The sequence below is a fragment of the Gossypium arboreum genome, chromosome 13 (assembly GCF_025698485.1).
Source record: "Gossypium arboreum isolate Shixiya-1 chromosome 13, ASM2569848v2, whole genome shotgun sequence".
Classification (NCBI taxonomy): domain Eukaryota; kingdom Viridiplantae; phylum Streptophyta; class Magnoliopsida; order Malvales; family Malvaceae; genus Gossypium; species Gossypium arboreum.
The window spans coordinates 35172165-35188758 of NC_069082.1; the positions used below are offsets into that span (position 1 = coordinate 35172165).

The following is a 16594-nucleotide window of genomic DNA, read 5'->3' on the forward strand; positions in this document are numbered from 1 at the left end:
CGCTTGTTGAGCCTCATCATCCGCGAATAATCAAGATGACGGGTGAAACAAGCCTTCTTCACCATGATGAATGAGTGGGTCGCATAATATGCCCGAACCAATCCTACTGTCCAACCATTCCCAAATTTAAATAATCCACCCCAAGAGCCCGTAATGCCATCGATTGTTGATCCTGTGAGGTGAGTAAACCACCGTGGACTTGATTAGGAAGCGCAATGAGGAGTTTAAGGCCATAGTTACCGATGATGCCGAAAGGGCCGAAGTTCGCTTGATAACACCATTAGAGTGTTTGATGAACTGTCATGCACACCGATGAATGTCTTAAGTGTGCTATATCCTTGTTGCGACTCACCTACTATTGGTGGAGGACCTTAATTTCCATAGTCCCAAAGGAACAAGTTACTTGGGATTTCTTCCAAACGAATTTCAAAGAAATACATTAGTCAACGGTTCATCGATCAAAAGCGTAAGGAATTCTTGGAGCTCAAGCAAGGTCGTATGACGATGATCTCGAATCCGAACATGAGTTTGTAAGACTTAGTCGGTATGCTCGGGAGTGTGTGGCTGATGAGGTTGCTATGTGCAAAAGATTTGAAGAGGGATTGAATGAAGAGTTAAAGCTACTGGTGGGTATTTTGGAGATAAAAGAATTTGTAACACTAGTTGAACGAGCCTGTAAGGCGGAAGAGCTCGGAAGGGAGAAGAGGAAGGCTGAATTTGAAGCTAGAGATTATCGTAAAAGATCGACGGACAAGGCTCTATTTTCGGCTGTAAAGAAGTTCAGAGAGGACACAAATAAGTCGAGGGCGACTGCGGGGATTTCCATTAGAGCACGACCATCGATGGACTCACGAGCTACTTCAGTAGCTAGTGTGGGAAATAATCGTCAAGAAAAGCCCGAATGCCCCCAATGTGGAAGACGACACATAGGTAAATGTTGGGGTAAGTCTGTTAATAGGGCCTGTTATGGATGCGGTTCGAAGGACCACTTCATTAGAGATTGCACGGAGCTAGATGAGAAGAATAAGATGCAAGGTGCAAGATCTAGTGGGACGACGGCTAGAGGTAGACCCCCGAGGATTTCAGGAGGTAGGGGTGGTAATCAGAGAGGGGTCTCTGATACGGTTGTTCGATCCGAGACTCGTGCTCTGCTAGAGCATATGCTATCCGCGACGAGAGGAGGCATCCTCCCCGATGTTATCACCGGTACTTTCACTCTCTTTGATACTAGTGTGATTGCATTGATTGACCCCGGCTCTACTCATTCATATGTATGTGAAACCTTAGCATCCAAAGAAGACTCTACCGTTGAGTCTATCGAGTTCGTAATTCGAGTGTCAAACCCTTTGGGTCAATACGTACTCGTTGATAAAGTGTGCAAGAGATGCCCCTAATAATTCGAGAATCCTATTTTCCTACCGATCGATACTTCTACCATTTGATGAATTCGATGTTATTCTTGGTATGGATTGGTGACAGTACATGATGCGTGGTGGACTGCAAAAGGAAAACCATTGATTTGAGGAGTGCAAATAATGAGGTAGTCCGAGTCGAGTCTACTAATTTAAGAGGAGTGCCGGCGATAATATCTTCTATGACCGCCGGAGATATGTGAAAAGGGTGTGAAACATACCTTGCGTATGTGTTTGAGAGTAAAGAGATGGAAAGGAAACTCGAATCGGTACCAGTGGTTTGTGAGTATTCGGATGTTTTTCCGAGGAGTTACCGGATTGCCACCGGTTCGAGAAGCGGAATTCGCATCGAAGTGGTACCGGTACTACGCCGATCTCAATAGCCCCGTATCGTATGGCATTAATGTAATTAAAGGAATTGAAGGTTCAATTGCAAGAATTGACGGATAGAGGTTTCGCCGACCGAGTTTTTCTCCATGGGGAGCACCAGTATTGTTTGTGAAGAAGAAGGATGGAACTATGAGATTGTGCATCGACTATCGCCGCTTGAATAAAGTGACGATAAAGAATAAATATCCGTTGCCACGAATTGACGATTTGTTTGATCAATTAAAGGGAGCCTCAGTGTTTTCAAAGATAGATTTGAGGTCGGGGTACTATCAGTTGAGGGTCCGAGAATCGGACATACCCAAAACTGCTTTTAGAACGAGGTACGGCCACTACGAATTCTTAGTGATGCCGTTTGGGCTCACTAATGCCCCTGCGGTATTTATGGATTTAATGAATAGAATTTTCAGGCCATACTTGGATCGGTTCGTAGTTGTATTTATCGATGACATTTTGGTCTATTCGAGAGATGAAACTGAACACGCTGAACACCTGAGGCTAGTGTTGCAAATTTTACGAGATAAGCAGTTATACGCAAAGTTCAGTAAATGTGAATTTTGGTTGAGAGAGGTTAGCTTTTTGGGGCACGTGGTGTCCGCATCGGGTGTCAGGGTGGACCCGAACAAAATTTCGGCCATAGTCGATTGGAAACCTCCAAGGAATGTTACCGAAGTTAGGAGCTTTTTGGGGCTTGCCGGATACTATCGACGATTTGTGAAAGGTTTTTCGATGATAGCTGCACCGATGATGAAACTACTCCAAAAAGATGTTAAGTTCGAGTGGTCGGAACGCTGTCAAGAAAGTTTCGATCGACTAAAAACCTGTTTAATCGAGGCCCCAGTACTAGTACAGCCGGAGTCTAGTAAAGAGTTTGTCATATACAGTGACGCATCCTTGTTTGGGTTAGGTTGTGTGTTGATGCAAGAAGGTCGAGTTGTGGCTTACGCGTCGAGACAACTAAAGCCGCATGAGAGAAACTATCCGACCCATGACCTTGAACTAGCAGCCATAGTGTTCGCCTTGAAAATATGGCGGCATTACTTGTTTGGAGAAAGGTGTCATATTTATTCGGACCACAAAAGTCTTAAATATTTGATGACTCAAAGAGATTTAAACCTGCGACAAAGACGTTGGCTTGAGTTGTTGAAAGACTATGAACTCATCATTGATTATCACCCGGGAAAGGCCAACGTGGTGGCCGATGCTTTAAGTTGCAAGGCACTGTTTGCTTTGAGAACGATGGATGCTCACCTATCCGTTTCACCCGATGAGGTGCTAGTAGTCGAATTAGAGGCCAAACTGTTATTGATTCATCAAATACTTGAATCTCAGAAGGTCGACGCTGAATTGGTCGCTAAACGAGTCGAATGTGTTTCGAATGAGGAATCGAAATTTCAGATTGACGACAATGATTGCTTGACGTTCAAGGGTCGATTATGTATTCCGAGGGATTCGAACTTGTTTCAAGATTCGGACGAGGCTCACGAGAGTCGAATGTCGGTCCACCCGGTAGTACTAAAATGTACAATGACCAAACGCCAATTTTGGTGGCCGGTATGAAACGAGACATTTCGAATTTGTTTCAAGGTGTCCGATATGTCAACAAGTGAAAGCGGAACATCAAGTGCCATCGGATTACTTGACCAATCATGATACCGAATGGAAATGGGATCGAGTGACAATGGATTTTGTATCCGGGTTACCAAAGTGTCGGCAGTAAGAAAGATGCGATTTGGGTTGTTGTGGATAGATCGACTAAGTCGGCTCACTTTATCCCGTCGCGCACGGATTTTTCGCTCGATAAGTTGGCGAGTTATACATCTCCCAAATTGTTCGATTGCATGGGGTACCTACTTCTATCGTGTCGGATAGAGACCCAAGATTTACGTCGCGATTTTGGAAGAAATTGCAAGAGGCTTTGGGTACCAAGCTGCATTTTAGCACTGCTTTTCATCCCCAAACCGATGGTCAATTCGAACGGATAATTCAAATACTCGAGGATATGTTGAGATGTTGCATCCTTGAGTTTAGTGGTTTATGGGAACGATATTTACCTTTGATTGAATTCGCTTACAATAACAGTTTTCAATCAAGTATTAAGATGGTGCCTTACGAGGCTTTATACGGTCGTAAATGCCGTACCCCATTATTCGGATGAACTTAGTGAAGGTAAAATCTTGAGGTTGATTTGATTAAGGATGCCGAGCGAAAGTTCGAGTAATTCGTGAAAGTTTGAAAGTCGCCGGATCGCCAAAAGTCGTATGCGGATTTGAGAAGAAAAGACATTGAATATCGTGTTAGGGACAAGGTATTTCTCAAAGTTTCACCCTGGAAGAAGGTGCTTAGATTTGGTCGTAAGGGCAAATTGAGTCCGAGGTTCATCGGTCCGTATGAAGTATCCGAACGAGTTGGACCAGTAGCGTACCGATTAATTTTACCCCGAGCTTGAAAGGATTCACAACGTTTTCCATGTCTCGATGCTGACGATATAGGTCGACTCGACACACGTAATCACTCCATCCGAGGTCGAGGTTCACCTAATTTGAGTTATGAAGAAGAGCGGTTCGCATTCGATGCGTGAAGTAAAAGAGTTGCTAATAAGAAAATCCCATTGGTGAAGGTGTTGTGGCATAAATACGAATTGAAGAAGCCACTTGGGAACTTGAGGACTCTATGAAAGAGCGATACCGAGCCTATTTACCTGTAAGATTTCCGGGACGAAAATTTCTTAAGTGGGGAGAGTTGTGACATCCCTAATTTAACCCTAGTCGGAAGTGGTTTCGGGACCACAAAACTGGGTCACAAAAACATTTAAATACCTTATTCCATGCCAAATATATGTGAAAATGCATGTGAATTTTAATTCTTTGATTTAGTTAAATTGAACGTGAATTGAAAGAAAAAGGACTCATGTGAAAGGATTTAAATATATGTGGCTAATTTTAAGAGGTTAGTAAAAGAATGAAGAAAAATAGATGGAGTTGCATGTCAAATAGTCCATTTCCTAAGGATAGTGGCCGCCATGACAAGATTATGGGCAAAGGAACATGTTTCCAACATGTTAGGTTAGTGGTGTATGTAGGAAGCCATAAAATAAAAGCTAGCATTAAAGAATTGAAAAAAAAATGATGAGCATGGATGCCCCCCCCCCCCATTTGCCGTGAATTGAACAAGAAAAACAAAAAAAAAAGTGCTCATCCTTTCTCAAATTTTTGTATTGTCGTGACTAAGGGAGAGGGGGGATTTGGAGAAGCTTGGCCATACTTGCAACTAGATTGAGGTATGTTTGATGTCATTCCTTAAGATTCATGCATGTTTTAGTTGTTAGTTTGAAACCTACCTAGCCCATGGCTTAGATTTCTTTGATATTTGATGGAGATGAAGTTCGGCCATGGAGGTTGTCTTTCTTGGTTGGTATTTTAATGTTGTTGTGACGAAGCATGAAGAGAAGTGAGATGAATGTTTAATAAAAGGAGATTTTTGTGCCATTGAGTTCTTGTTGTTATATGTGTATGTGCATGAGTATTTGGCCATGCTATAGAATTCATGTTGCAAAATAATTAATGCTTAATGTGATATATAATAGTACTTGTGAATGAGCTTGAGAGTATCTAAATTATTAGTTGGAGGTGCCGAATGTGGTCGTGGATGAATTTTAAAGAACAAAGAAATTTTGGGTGACTATAGGTTAAGGACATTCGGCCAAAGGCTTGTGTGCTAGCAAAGTCGGCCTAGATGGGGTAAATGTTAAGTGTTAAATGTTCATGAGATAAAATTTTGCGATTTGATGAATTAATGATGATAGTATAGTTGATGTCATGTATAAATATGTGGCAAGACGGTTAAACTAGTTAATTTATTGATTAAGCTCAAGAAGCTAGAGGTGGAGAATCAAGCAAAGGCAAAGGAAAGAACATCGAGTAGCCGAGTTGGAACCATTTTACCCAATACAAGGTAAGTCATTAAGCATATATTTGATATTGCTTAAATGATTGTAATATCTATGTAATTGTGTTTAATGAGATGAAATATATACAAATGTATGTGTATGAAAAGATGATATTGTTGAACGAAAAGAGATAGTGAAATGTGTAGGAAGTTTGCTTGGCACTAAGTGTGCGAGAAATAGATGTGTACGGTGATTTAGATTGGCCTTGAGTGTGCGAGCTTGTAATGTATGGCACTAAGTGTGCGAGTTTGGACTATATGGCACTATGTGTGCGGGCTTGAATCACATGGCACTATGTGTGCGTGATTGAGTATTAAGCACTATGTGTGCGAACTCTACACATATCTTCGATTGAATATTTATATGGAGGTGTGACTTTATCGAGATGAGTATGGACAGCGGAAAGAGTAAGTACCTTGAGTTCATGGCTAATAGATGCTATGTTCATGCTCGGGGTGGAGTTGGTAAGATTAAAATCTATGTGATGATTTCAATTGCATTACCGTAAATAAGGTATCGTGGAATAGATGAAAGTTCATTTGATTGCATGATTGGTTCGGAAATGAAATGATGTATGGAAATCGCTTCAAATATCCTATTGAATAGTATATGAAATGTAAATGTATGACTTGGTATGAGATTGATCCGAAAGGTCTAAGGAACTATGGTATAGTTCGGTATGGCTGGAACACTTGGCCTTGTTTCATTATTTCATTTTATGATAATTTTATTAATGGATGGTTGTGGAATGCTTATGACTTCTTGAGTTATAAACTCACTCGGTGTTTTCTTGTCACCCATTTTAGGTTTCTTGGACTGGTCTCCTTTTGGGTGCTCGGAACCGTCAACGAAGTCATCACACCGTGAGCAATTTTTGGTATTGTCTTCTTAGTCAACTTAGGAGAACATTTGGCATGTATGGGCTATTTTGTTTTGTTAAATTTTGGGTTGTAAACTTTAAGCCATGTGAAAATGGCCTATGTGGTCGTTTGAGTGGGATGCTAGAACCTATAGCCACGAGTCTTAGAAACCTTAATTTTGATAAGGTGGCCATAATTTGTGTCATGTATGATGGATGATTAGTAAGGCTAAGGAAGGATTCATGAAATTGGCATAGTTCATGCAGTAACTATTGCGGACAGCAGCAGTGATATGAGATCGAAAAATCACTAAAAATAGTAGAAGTGGAATTAATTGCTAAAAAAAAATTACGTACTCGAAGCTTGATGGGTCTATTTTCATATGGATGAAACGAAACGACCATATGAGCTGTATTTTAAGAGATATTCAAGATTTCGTGAGACAAGGCCAGAAAAGTTTCTGGATTCTATGTTTCGACTTTGAAAATTTACCATAAATTATCCAGAAACAATTAGAAGTCATGCCTTATATGCATAGATTCCCCTTTGAGTCTAGTTTCATTAGAAACAAATGGAATGAGCATTGGAGCTCTGTACGAGATGATATCCAGGTCGTAACGCGCAAAGGTCAGTGTAGTCGAACCCCGAAATAGGGGTAACTTTAACTAATAAACTGTACCAATTGGCCCGACCAAAAATTTTAGAAATAAATCCACGGATGGATATATGAGTCGAAATTCGGGGAAAATTTATAGAACTGGTTTTCGAGTTCTGGAACTCGAGATATGATTTTTAAGGTGACAGGGACGCAGTTTGCCAGTTGGACTAGAAATGTGAAAAATAGTCTGTGTGACACATGAGAGTTGGTCTGAGAACCCCTCGTGTCCGACTCCGGCGACGGTATCGGGAACGGGGTGCTACAAACAGTCTGGTACATGTAGTAGCCTGCACTTAGTACTACACACGTGATTACAGTTTTTGGGTACGCATAATAGCCTGCACTTAGTACTACACATGCGACCTCACAATAGCTCATTCGTATCGTTTTTATTCCGAAGGTTCAATCGGGAAATTCCTCACTTTTCAACATTTTACTAAATTTTCCGTAATCAATTTAAATTGATAATTTACATCAAATAACCATTTGATAGGCAGCCACATTTCATATGATATCAAAATATAATAACATAAAAAGAATCGATAGATTATATATATACGAATTTACTCGAAGTGTCGATCTCACTATCTATAGTACCAATTTTCCATTCATAGTATATTAAGACACAACTCAAATATTTAATCAGCTTTTAAGAATTTACATAACATATATCACATATTTCATATATCACTTGTCATGTATCTTCATTTTCTTGCATTTCATGTAACATTCTTTCATGTCATATTTCCACATCATAAACACCATTCCATCAACTTTTCCAATAAATTAAATCATAAAATATATGCAATAATAGTAAGAAATATAATTCAAACTTAACATTGCATTATTATTATCATACGAACTTACCTCGATCCAGAAATAGCAATTTACCATTTTAGTCCATAACCTTGTATTTTCCCGATTTAAGCCTGAATCTCGATTTCCTTCATCTATAATATCACATTTAGCCTAATAATTAGTCACACTATTCATATGTGTCCAAAAATCATATTTTTAAAAATTTTCATTTTGACCCCTAAACTTTTGCATATTTGCACTTTTTCCCAAGGTTCAGAAATTAAACTTCATCCTATTTTCTTATGTTTTATGACATGCTGATCATTTCTCCCTTCTATGGCAACATCAAATTCTCACTCTAACATTTACTTATGACTATTAGGTATTTTTACCGATTAAGCTCTTTTGCTCGTTTTCACTTAAAACCGAGTAGCACAAGTTGTCTAAAATAATTTAAAACCTAATATTATATCATAAAACACCAAAATACACAAATTTCACCTATGGGTATTTTTTCAAATATGAACCCTAGGTTGAATTATTGCTAGCATAAGCTAAATCAAGTTACTGGAACTCCAAAAACGTAAAAATCATTAAAAACGAGGCTAGAATGGACTTACAATCGAGCTTGGAAGCTTGGAAACCCTAGCCATGGAGTCTCCCTTGGAATACACGTCCATGGTGAAGAAGATGAGCAAAATTGGCTTTTAATTTTGTATTTTAATTCATTTTACCCCTAAATGACCAAAATGCCCTTACTACTAAACTTTCCAAAAATTCCATTCATGTCCAATATTTGTCCATAAACTTTGAAATTGGTCAAATTACTATTTAAGACCTCCTACTTAATATTTCAAAGAAATTTCATACTAGAGACTTCTAGAATGCAAGTTTTGCAACTTATTCAATTTAGTCCCTAACTTCAAATTAAGCACTTTATGCATAGAATTTCTTCACGAAATTTTCACACAATCATGAAATCATATCATAGACCTCAAAATAATCATAAAATAATTATTTCTATCTCGGATTTGTGGTCACGAAACCACTATTTCAATTAGGCCTTAATTCAGGATATTACATGTAAAAACTTCTAAAGTTTTCGATTTAGTCCTAGACCACTCCCAAAGCATGTTTAGGGCCTTGTAGGCTTGTATTAGGGACTTTATGATTAATTGCAAATGGTTTTAATTTCGACGGAAATTTTATTGCTCGAAATTGTATGATTGTTCGTGTGGTAAGTCAAGTAATGCCTCAGGCCCTGTTCTGGCGTTGAATACGGGTAAGGGGTGTTACATTAAGGGTGTTATAACACGAATCTCCAATCACACCAAATGACTCAGAGGGTGGAACATATTCCGTAAGTGAAGCATATAACTAACACTCTCCTTATTTCCCCTCATATGTCCCGTTGAATGGAGGTTAGCTCACATTCCCTTATCCCTCTAACATGTCCCAGGGCCTCAAAGCCCAAAATCGCTATATATATAGGTGAGTACTCAAAAATCTATGGCATGTCAACTATATCCAATGGTTTCAAGATCACAAGGCCAAAATATCTGAAACAAACACATATCACTTACCGATTATCTGTGCACTAGCACTGCATATTTTCATTTTTAGCAAAACATTGTCACTAACATTTAACATATACATAACATGTATACATTTGCACTTTCACAACAATTATCACAACCACATATCACATGTTATAACATCTCATCCCAATTCACATATTCACATTCACATAAGCACATAATTTACAAGATAAACATAGGTATGAGAAAGTTTACACTCAGAATTTAGAGTAGGGGTTTATGCTACTGCTAAGTTCCTAAATAACACATGACTAGTGTCTACGAGCAACGATTCCAAACACTCACTAATGCGCTTTCACCGAGAAGCCGAAAGCTCAATTAGCCTTTACTAACTCATAGATGGTCCTAGGGAATCCGGAACTTCAACTTAATAAATTCACACAACAATACATTCAAAAATCAGCCAAAGACTCACCACAAGCAATCAAAAACATATGCCTAAACTAAGTTCTCATGTAACCGAAAGCTTTAACATAATAAACTTTAAATTCGAATATCTAGGTTTATACTCAGTCTTTTTGTCTAAAACTAATTTTGTTCATCTTATAATTCACCTACGACTAATTCTCAACATTTAAACTATAATAAATACTCAATTTATAATATCGACTTTTTCAACATGTTCTATGGCTATTTTTTGAAAATTCATTAAACTCAAGAAATTTTTATCTAAACTTCAAAACAAGTTTTGGAAACCTCTTAATCATGTCAAAACTAATTGAAAAACACTTCAAAATCATGTTTTTACTCAAAATCCCAAAATTCACGATTAACGACTCTAATTTTGGCTTTTAATCAAAACATAGGATTCCATGGCTAATAATTTAGTTTTAAAGACTAATTAACATTAAAAAATAATGGGTAGACGAATGGTTACCTTTGATGGGAGAAAAACAAATATTTGTCGAAAACCCAAAAAACTCACATGTGAAGAAGATGATGAAATCTATAGAGTTTTAGGATGTTTTCTTGATGATTTATTAAGGTTTAATACTTGGGAAATGATGGGAGAAAAAAAGAGTGAAGATTTAACAAAGAAAATTGAGGATCAAAGGTTGGAAGAGCAAGGGGCGGCACTAAGAAGTAAAAATGAAGAAATAACGTGAAAAATGTAGGTGGGGTGATTTTTAGGTTCAATTTTAAAAATTGGTAAAACTGCAACATAAATGCTCACAATTTTGTCTCTGTTTATAAATTAGTCCTTTTTTTTCTAAAATTAAAGGTTTCCAAAATACTTTTTCAAAAATTGATTTAATTTCCTAAAATCCATAGTAAAAAAATTTATCGAAACACCAAGTCACAAAATTCCGAACACTCTAAGGCTAAAAAATCTAAAATACCCCTAAAACTCCTAAGCCTTATTTTGGGGTGTTACAATTCAAACTACTAGTTCTTGAGCACCTAGTGGTATTGATAACATTGGAGGAGATGCATATATGCAAGAATTTGCTGCTCAATTTATGAAGCAAGATAAGAGTCAGAGTTATGAAAAATCATATTCGGAAAAATACTTGGAAGCTTCTAATGTACCACTTTGTGATGATTTTGATATCCTCACCTGGTGGAAGATAAATGGAAGCCCATATCCAATTCTTCAATAAATAGATAGGGATATTTTAAGCATTCTTGTTTTTACAATCCCTTCGAAGTCTGCTTTCAGCACTAGTGGTCAACTACTTGACCCTTATTATAGTCGACTTCTATCGAAAACTATTAAGGCTTTGATGTGTGCTCAAAGTTAGATTTGGGCTGACTTTGAAAGTAGTTTATGATATTTTTTATTTTGAATTTATTTATAAAATAGTAACATATCATTTTTTTACATTGAATTTATTTGTCAAATAAAAGTGTAAGTTACTTATAAAGATGCTTACATATGCAAGTTTAGGTGAAGTTAGAGAGATACAATGCTCACAATTGATAAAAGAATTAGAAGATGAATGTGATACAGAAGCAACATGAGTGACAAGTATTGATTGATTTTTGGAATTTTTACACTTGTGTTGCATTTGAAGACATTTATGATGTATTTGAGACATTGTTTGTATTTGGATATGTAAGGACTTTATTTTCTGAATTTTTTAAACTTGTGTTGAAGTTATATTCTATTTACCAATTAAAGAGTTGCAACGATTCTTTTTTTAATGGTGACAATTGAAATAATGTCACATATGTGGTGGGAGTCCTGAGGACAAGTATTTCATACTTCTTTCATAAAAAAATTGGTTTATATTTATTTAACTAGTACTTATAAATATATTATATGAAGTGAGTCGTGGGGAGGGTATAACGAGGATTAGGTGGGTTTGGGGACCCACGTGGGTGGTCGGGTGGGGATGGTTTTGGGTTTTGTATTTGCAGCAGGTCGCGAGGCGGGGATGGGGATAAAAATTCTTAGTAGGGATGGGTGTGGAGGGAGCATCCCCGTACCCGCCCCGCCTCGCCCAATTAACATCCCTATCTATATATGCCCATATCTCACATCTCACATCGCTTAAAAAATTAAGGGAAATGAGACTTGGGCACTATATAAATATCTATTTTGTAAGTTTTATTTTTACATTAATAAGTGACACCAAAAAATAAAAAAATTTATTTATGCTGTCACTTTTAGTGCTGATGTTTCCATCTGGAAACGTTTTTTCTGCAAATCATCTGGAAATGCTTTGAGAAAATATTTTTTTAAATTTCACCTATAAATTAATTATTTTGGAAATGCTTTGAGAAAATATTTTTTTAAATTTCACCTATAAATTAATTATTTCAGAAAATGATTTAATTTGATAAATTTGAAAAATTTTCAACATTTATCGGTAATTTAGTCCTGAGAGGCTTCATCATTGCAGAGAAGGAAGTGTAGTTTACAGACACGCCGCAGTCTCTGGTGATCCAAGTAACCGGAATCTGTCTGTCAATATTTGATAGTCCAACAAAAAACTTTGGAAACCAGGAAAACACAAATGTGGGCATCTCAACAGGGTGTTTATTCCATTCCTTCGAACTGCAACTAATAATAGTTCTAACATCCGAATTTAAATAGTATTTGAATTTGTAAAAAGTAAATTAAATATTCACAATTTAATTTATCATCTCTAATAAATTATATATATTATTATGGATAATATGTAGATTACAATTGAAACTCGGATTAGATATTTTGATCCTAGATTGATCTAATATGACTCAAATTAAAAAATAAAATATTTTATTTAAAATTAATTAGAATAAGTATATATTAAATAGTTTATAATATATCAACAACAAAAATAAATTAGATTAAATCAAGCAAATCGTTTAAAATCAAGTCATGACCAATCCATCCTATTAACAGGGCTAAAGGGATGTCGAGTTAAAATTATTAGTCACCTTTTACTTTTGCCTCCAATTGCATTGTTAAATGTTAATACAGGTGTTACAAGTCTAGTAGAATCTGAATTGATTTTATGAATGGTATTAAAAAAATTATGTTTATTTAATATTGATCTAAAATTAAATATTTTAAAGTTTATTCATTTATATTATTATTTAAATTTTTGATTGAATTAGTGTTATTAATTAATCGAATATTAATTTAATTGTAAAATATTAAGAATCCATTCTTCTTACAAAGTATCAATTATTATAATGAAAATATCTTTGTTGTTTTATATTTTTATATAAAATTTATAAAACTAGAATAAGCCTTGAAAAGTGCCCAAATATGATGGGATTTGAACATTAGATACCATAATTTTAAAGCTTCACATAATCATTTAAACAAAGTTCTTGTTTATGTTTATATAAAAATAGTTTTTACTTAAAATCTTTTTACTCATGTCATGGTTGTATCATAATATAGTATTTACAAATGATTGACATAAACTTGACCATATTTTCTTTCTTATAAAAATTTGTACTATTTCTACATATTTTCCCTCGTATGTATCTATTAATAATTAACCTAAACTAAGTTCGGACATTAAATATGGTAGTCGATCTCGGTTTATATTTTAAGCTAAACTTTTTTTACCTAAAATCAATTTAAATCCTAATATTTAAATTTGGATGAATAATTGGACTTTTAAACATGTAAATTATGATTTTATTAGGTTGTAATCAAAGTAAACAGCATGGTGAAAGGATTTTTGTTGGATTGGAAGTCCGAGTTTCAATTGCAATTTTTATAAGATTGATATCATAACAAAAATGTTTAAATTGGGGACATTGATGAGACATATGGGCAATTAAAGTGGTAAATTGTTTCATGCAAATGGCAAATTAAAGTTAAGGAAGATGAAATGGACCTCTCACCTATTTGACCTTACTTTTTGCAAGTATATATATTTATGTTTTGAGAAAAGTGAGTTTATGTCTCATAGCTGTTTTAGTTTAATTTGTTAATTTATGCTTAATCATCACAACTTTTGCTGCAAAATTAACATTATAGAAGTTGACCCCTTTATTTATTTTCTTTGCTTTCGTTTTGTTAATCATTTTGTTTGGAAGAACTTCTAAAACAGTATTCTTTTACTTTGTTAATTATTTTGTGTTCTCTAAATGATGAGCTGGTAGCGTTTGAGTCACGCCACATAAACCACCAAAAGAAGAAGAAGAAATATCTTTAAAGATAAGTTCTATTGCGATTGATATTGGATTTCAGAAATATTTTTCATATTTATCTTTGTATATCTTTTTATATTAATCTAGAAATGATCACTGCAGAAAATGGTGATAGTGTACTAAACTAAGAATTGCAGTTCTTTCAGCCATTATTACCATTATATGTGGTCCAGCTTTTTAGTCTACATCCACTGTCCAAAAATGTATAATGATCGCTGCATGATAAAGCTATAAAACCCTCGCAAAAAAAGATTGTGTACAGATTCTTTTATTTAATTCTAATTAAGAATATTTAATTCATTAACTGTTAAATAATCTTCTATCGATATAATCATAAGTTAACTCAAACTAAATATTAATAACAAATAAAATTTGGAGCAATAACCCATGGTTTCAACTTCTAAAATGAGTTCAAAGAAGAGTTCAAAATATAAGCCTTCCACTATTGCAATTAGGCATAGAATAGAGAGGTTGGGTATAAACTGGAAAGGCAAAGCAAGCAAATTATTAAAAAATTTGATTACCACTAACATGGCAGAGAATGCTGTGAAGAGGAATGGACCTACAAACTTCATGAGATGCACGTTGAGGAATAGCCCCACAAGTGAATTAAAAAAAGAAACAAAGACCTGTTATCATCATTACCAAACAAAACAAAACACAAAAAAGCAAAAAAAAAAAAAAAGTGATGGAGGAAAAGCAAATAAATCCCATGGCCCAAACCAATAGAACTTTGGTTCATCAAACAGACAAAGGCCTAATGGTTGCTTTCTTCCCTTCTTCTTAAAGATTCTTATAATCATTTTGTGTGTGGTTTATTACCTTAGTAGCTATATTCAGGAGATGGGCAGATCGGGCACTAGGTTGCCAAGCTTTTGCCTCAATAGGATTAGGCCTCATGTTAGAGTTCGGTCCCCTCCAATACAAGCCAAGGCCAATTTGAATTCAGCTACAACTGATCACAAGCATGAGAATAATTGCAAACTTGAAGAAGAAAAACCCAGCCATGGAGAAAAGAAACCTGATTTTGTTATGGGTAGGAAGATCATGATCGTGGTTGATTCCAGCATTGAAGCCAGGGGAGCTTTACAATGGGCACTCTCTCACACTGTCCAGTGCCATGACACAGTTATTCTTCTCTATGTCACAAAGCCCTCAAAACAAGGTTTGCAGCTCTTTGTTTTCATGTCCTTTATCCTGAAAAAACCAAAGCTTTTGATTAATGGCTGAAAATATTTTTATTCAGTTCCAGTTACAAATGATGAGTCCAACGAGAACAGGGCTTATGAACCGATTTCCACCTTGAAAACCATGTGCAAGCAAAAGAGACCAGAGGTGGGTTAACATGTCTAATTATAATGTCATTTTTTTCTTGGTCCTTGAGGCAGCTATGTGAATTGACACACATCTTTGAAATTAAAAGTTCAACCACTTTTTATCTGACAGGTAGAAGTTGAGGTAGCAGTGGTGGAGGGGAAAGAGAAAGGTCCAACAATAGTAGAAGAGGCCAAAAAGCAAGGAGCGGCGCTTCTGGTTTTGGGGCGAAAAAAGAAGTCCATGACATGGCGGCTCATCATGATGTGGGCGGGGAACCGGATTACTGGTGGAGTTGTAGAGTACTGTATCCAAAATGCTAGTTGCATGGCAGTTGCAGTAAGAAGAAAAAGCAAAAAACTTGGAGGTTATTTGATCACCACTAAGCGGCACAAGGACTTTTGGCTCTTGGCCTAAATCAAACATCATCATCATTGAATATATGTAATTGTATTCTTTAATCTAGTGTTGTTGTTTGTAAATATAATACTAGTAAAGTATATTGAGAAAAAAAAATGTGGGGTTTGGTGTGTGGATGAAAAAAGTGTGTTGTGTGTTTATTGATGGACATGGAAATTGTGGGGCCAAGGGAAACACAGTTGGGTCCCAAGTTAATCCCTTTAGGATCTTTACTGGATGCTACAATGGCCTAAAAGAAGCACATGGTTGTTGCAGTGGAGATGCTGGGTTTGATCCGCTTTGCTGAAGCTGCAAAACACTCTTATGCAATTGTTGTAAATTTACAACAAATTTAGCCTCTGAAAATTGGTTTTCTGCTTGAAATTTTATCAGTTGGTTTACAAATAAATTCTTTCAATCTGATTATAAAACAGGGGGACAATCTTTTATTGAAATAGTGAGTAGTTGTGACCCCATTAGTCATATATGCTTCAAATGCACTTCAACATTAAGCATCAAGTACTTCATCGTCAAAGCAAGATTCCCACACCATTTAGGTCCCTGTCTACAACAAAGAGACCATATTGCCATACAAAAAATGAAAATAGGGATGAAGATTG

At 36.0% G+C, this 16594-nt stretch overlaps 1 protein-coding gene across 1 annotated transcript; it reads left to right on the top strand.

Annotated features, from left to right (window-relative positions):
- The first annotated feature begins 14892 nt into the window (after positions 1 to 14892).
- LOC108463244 (universal stress protein PHOS32-like) lies at positions 14893 to 16383 on the top strand. The gene is made up of 3 exons (XM_017763185.2): positions 14893 to 15426; positions 15508 to 15596; positions 15708 to 16383. The coding sequence occupies exons 1-3, from the start codon at positions 15105 to 15107 to the stop codon at positions 15990 to 15992; spliced, it is 696 nt and encodes a 231-aa protein (XP_017618674.1). The 5' UTR covers positions 14893 to 15104; the 3' UTR covers positions 15993 to 16383.
- The last annotated feature ends 211 nt before the right edge of the window (positions 16384 to 16594 follow it).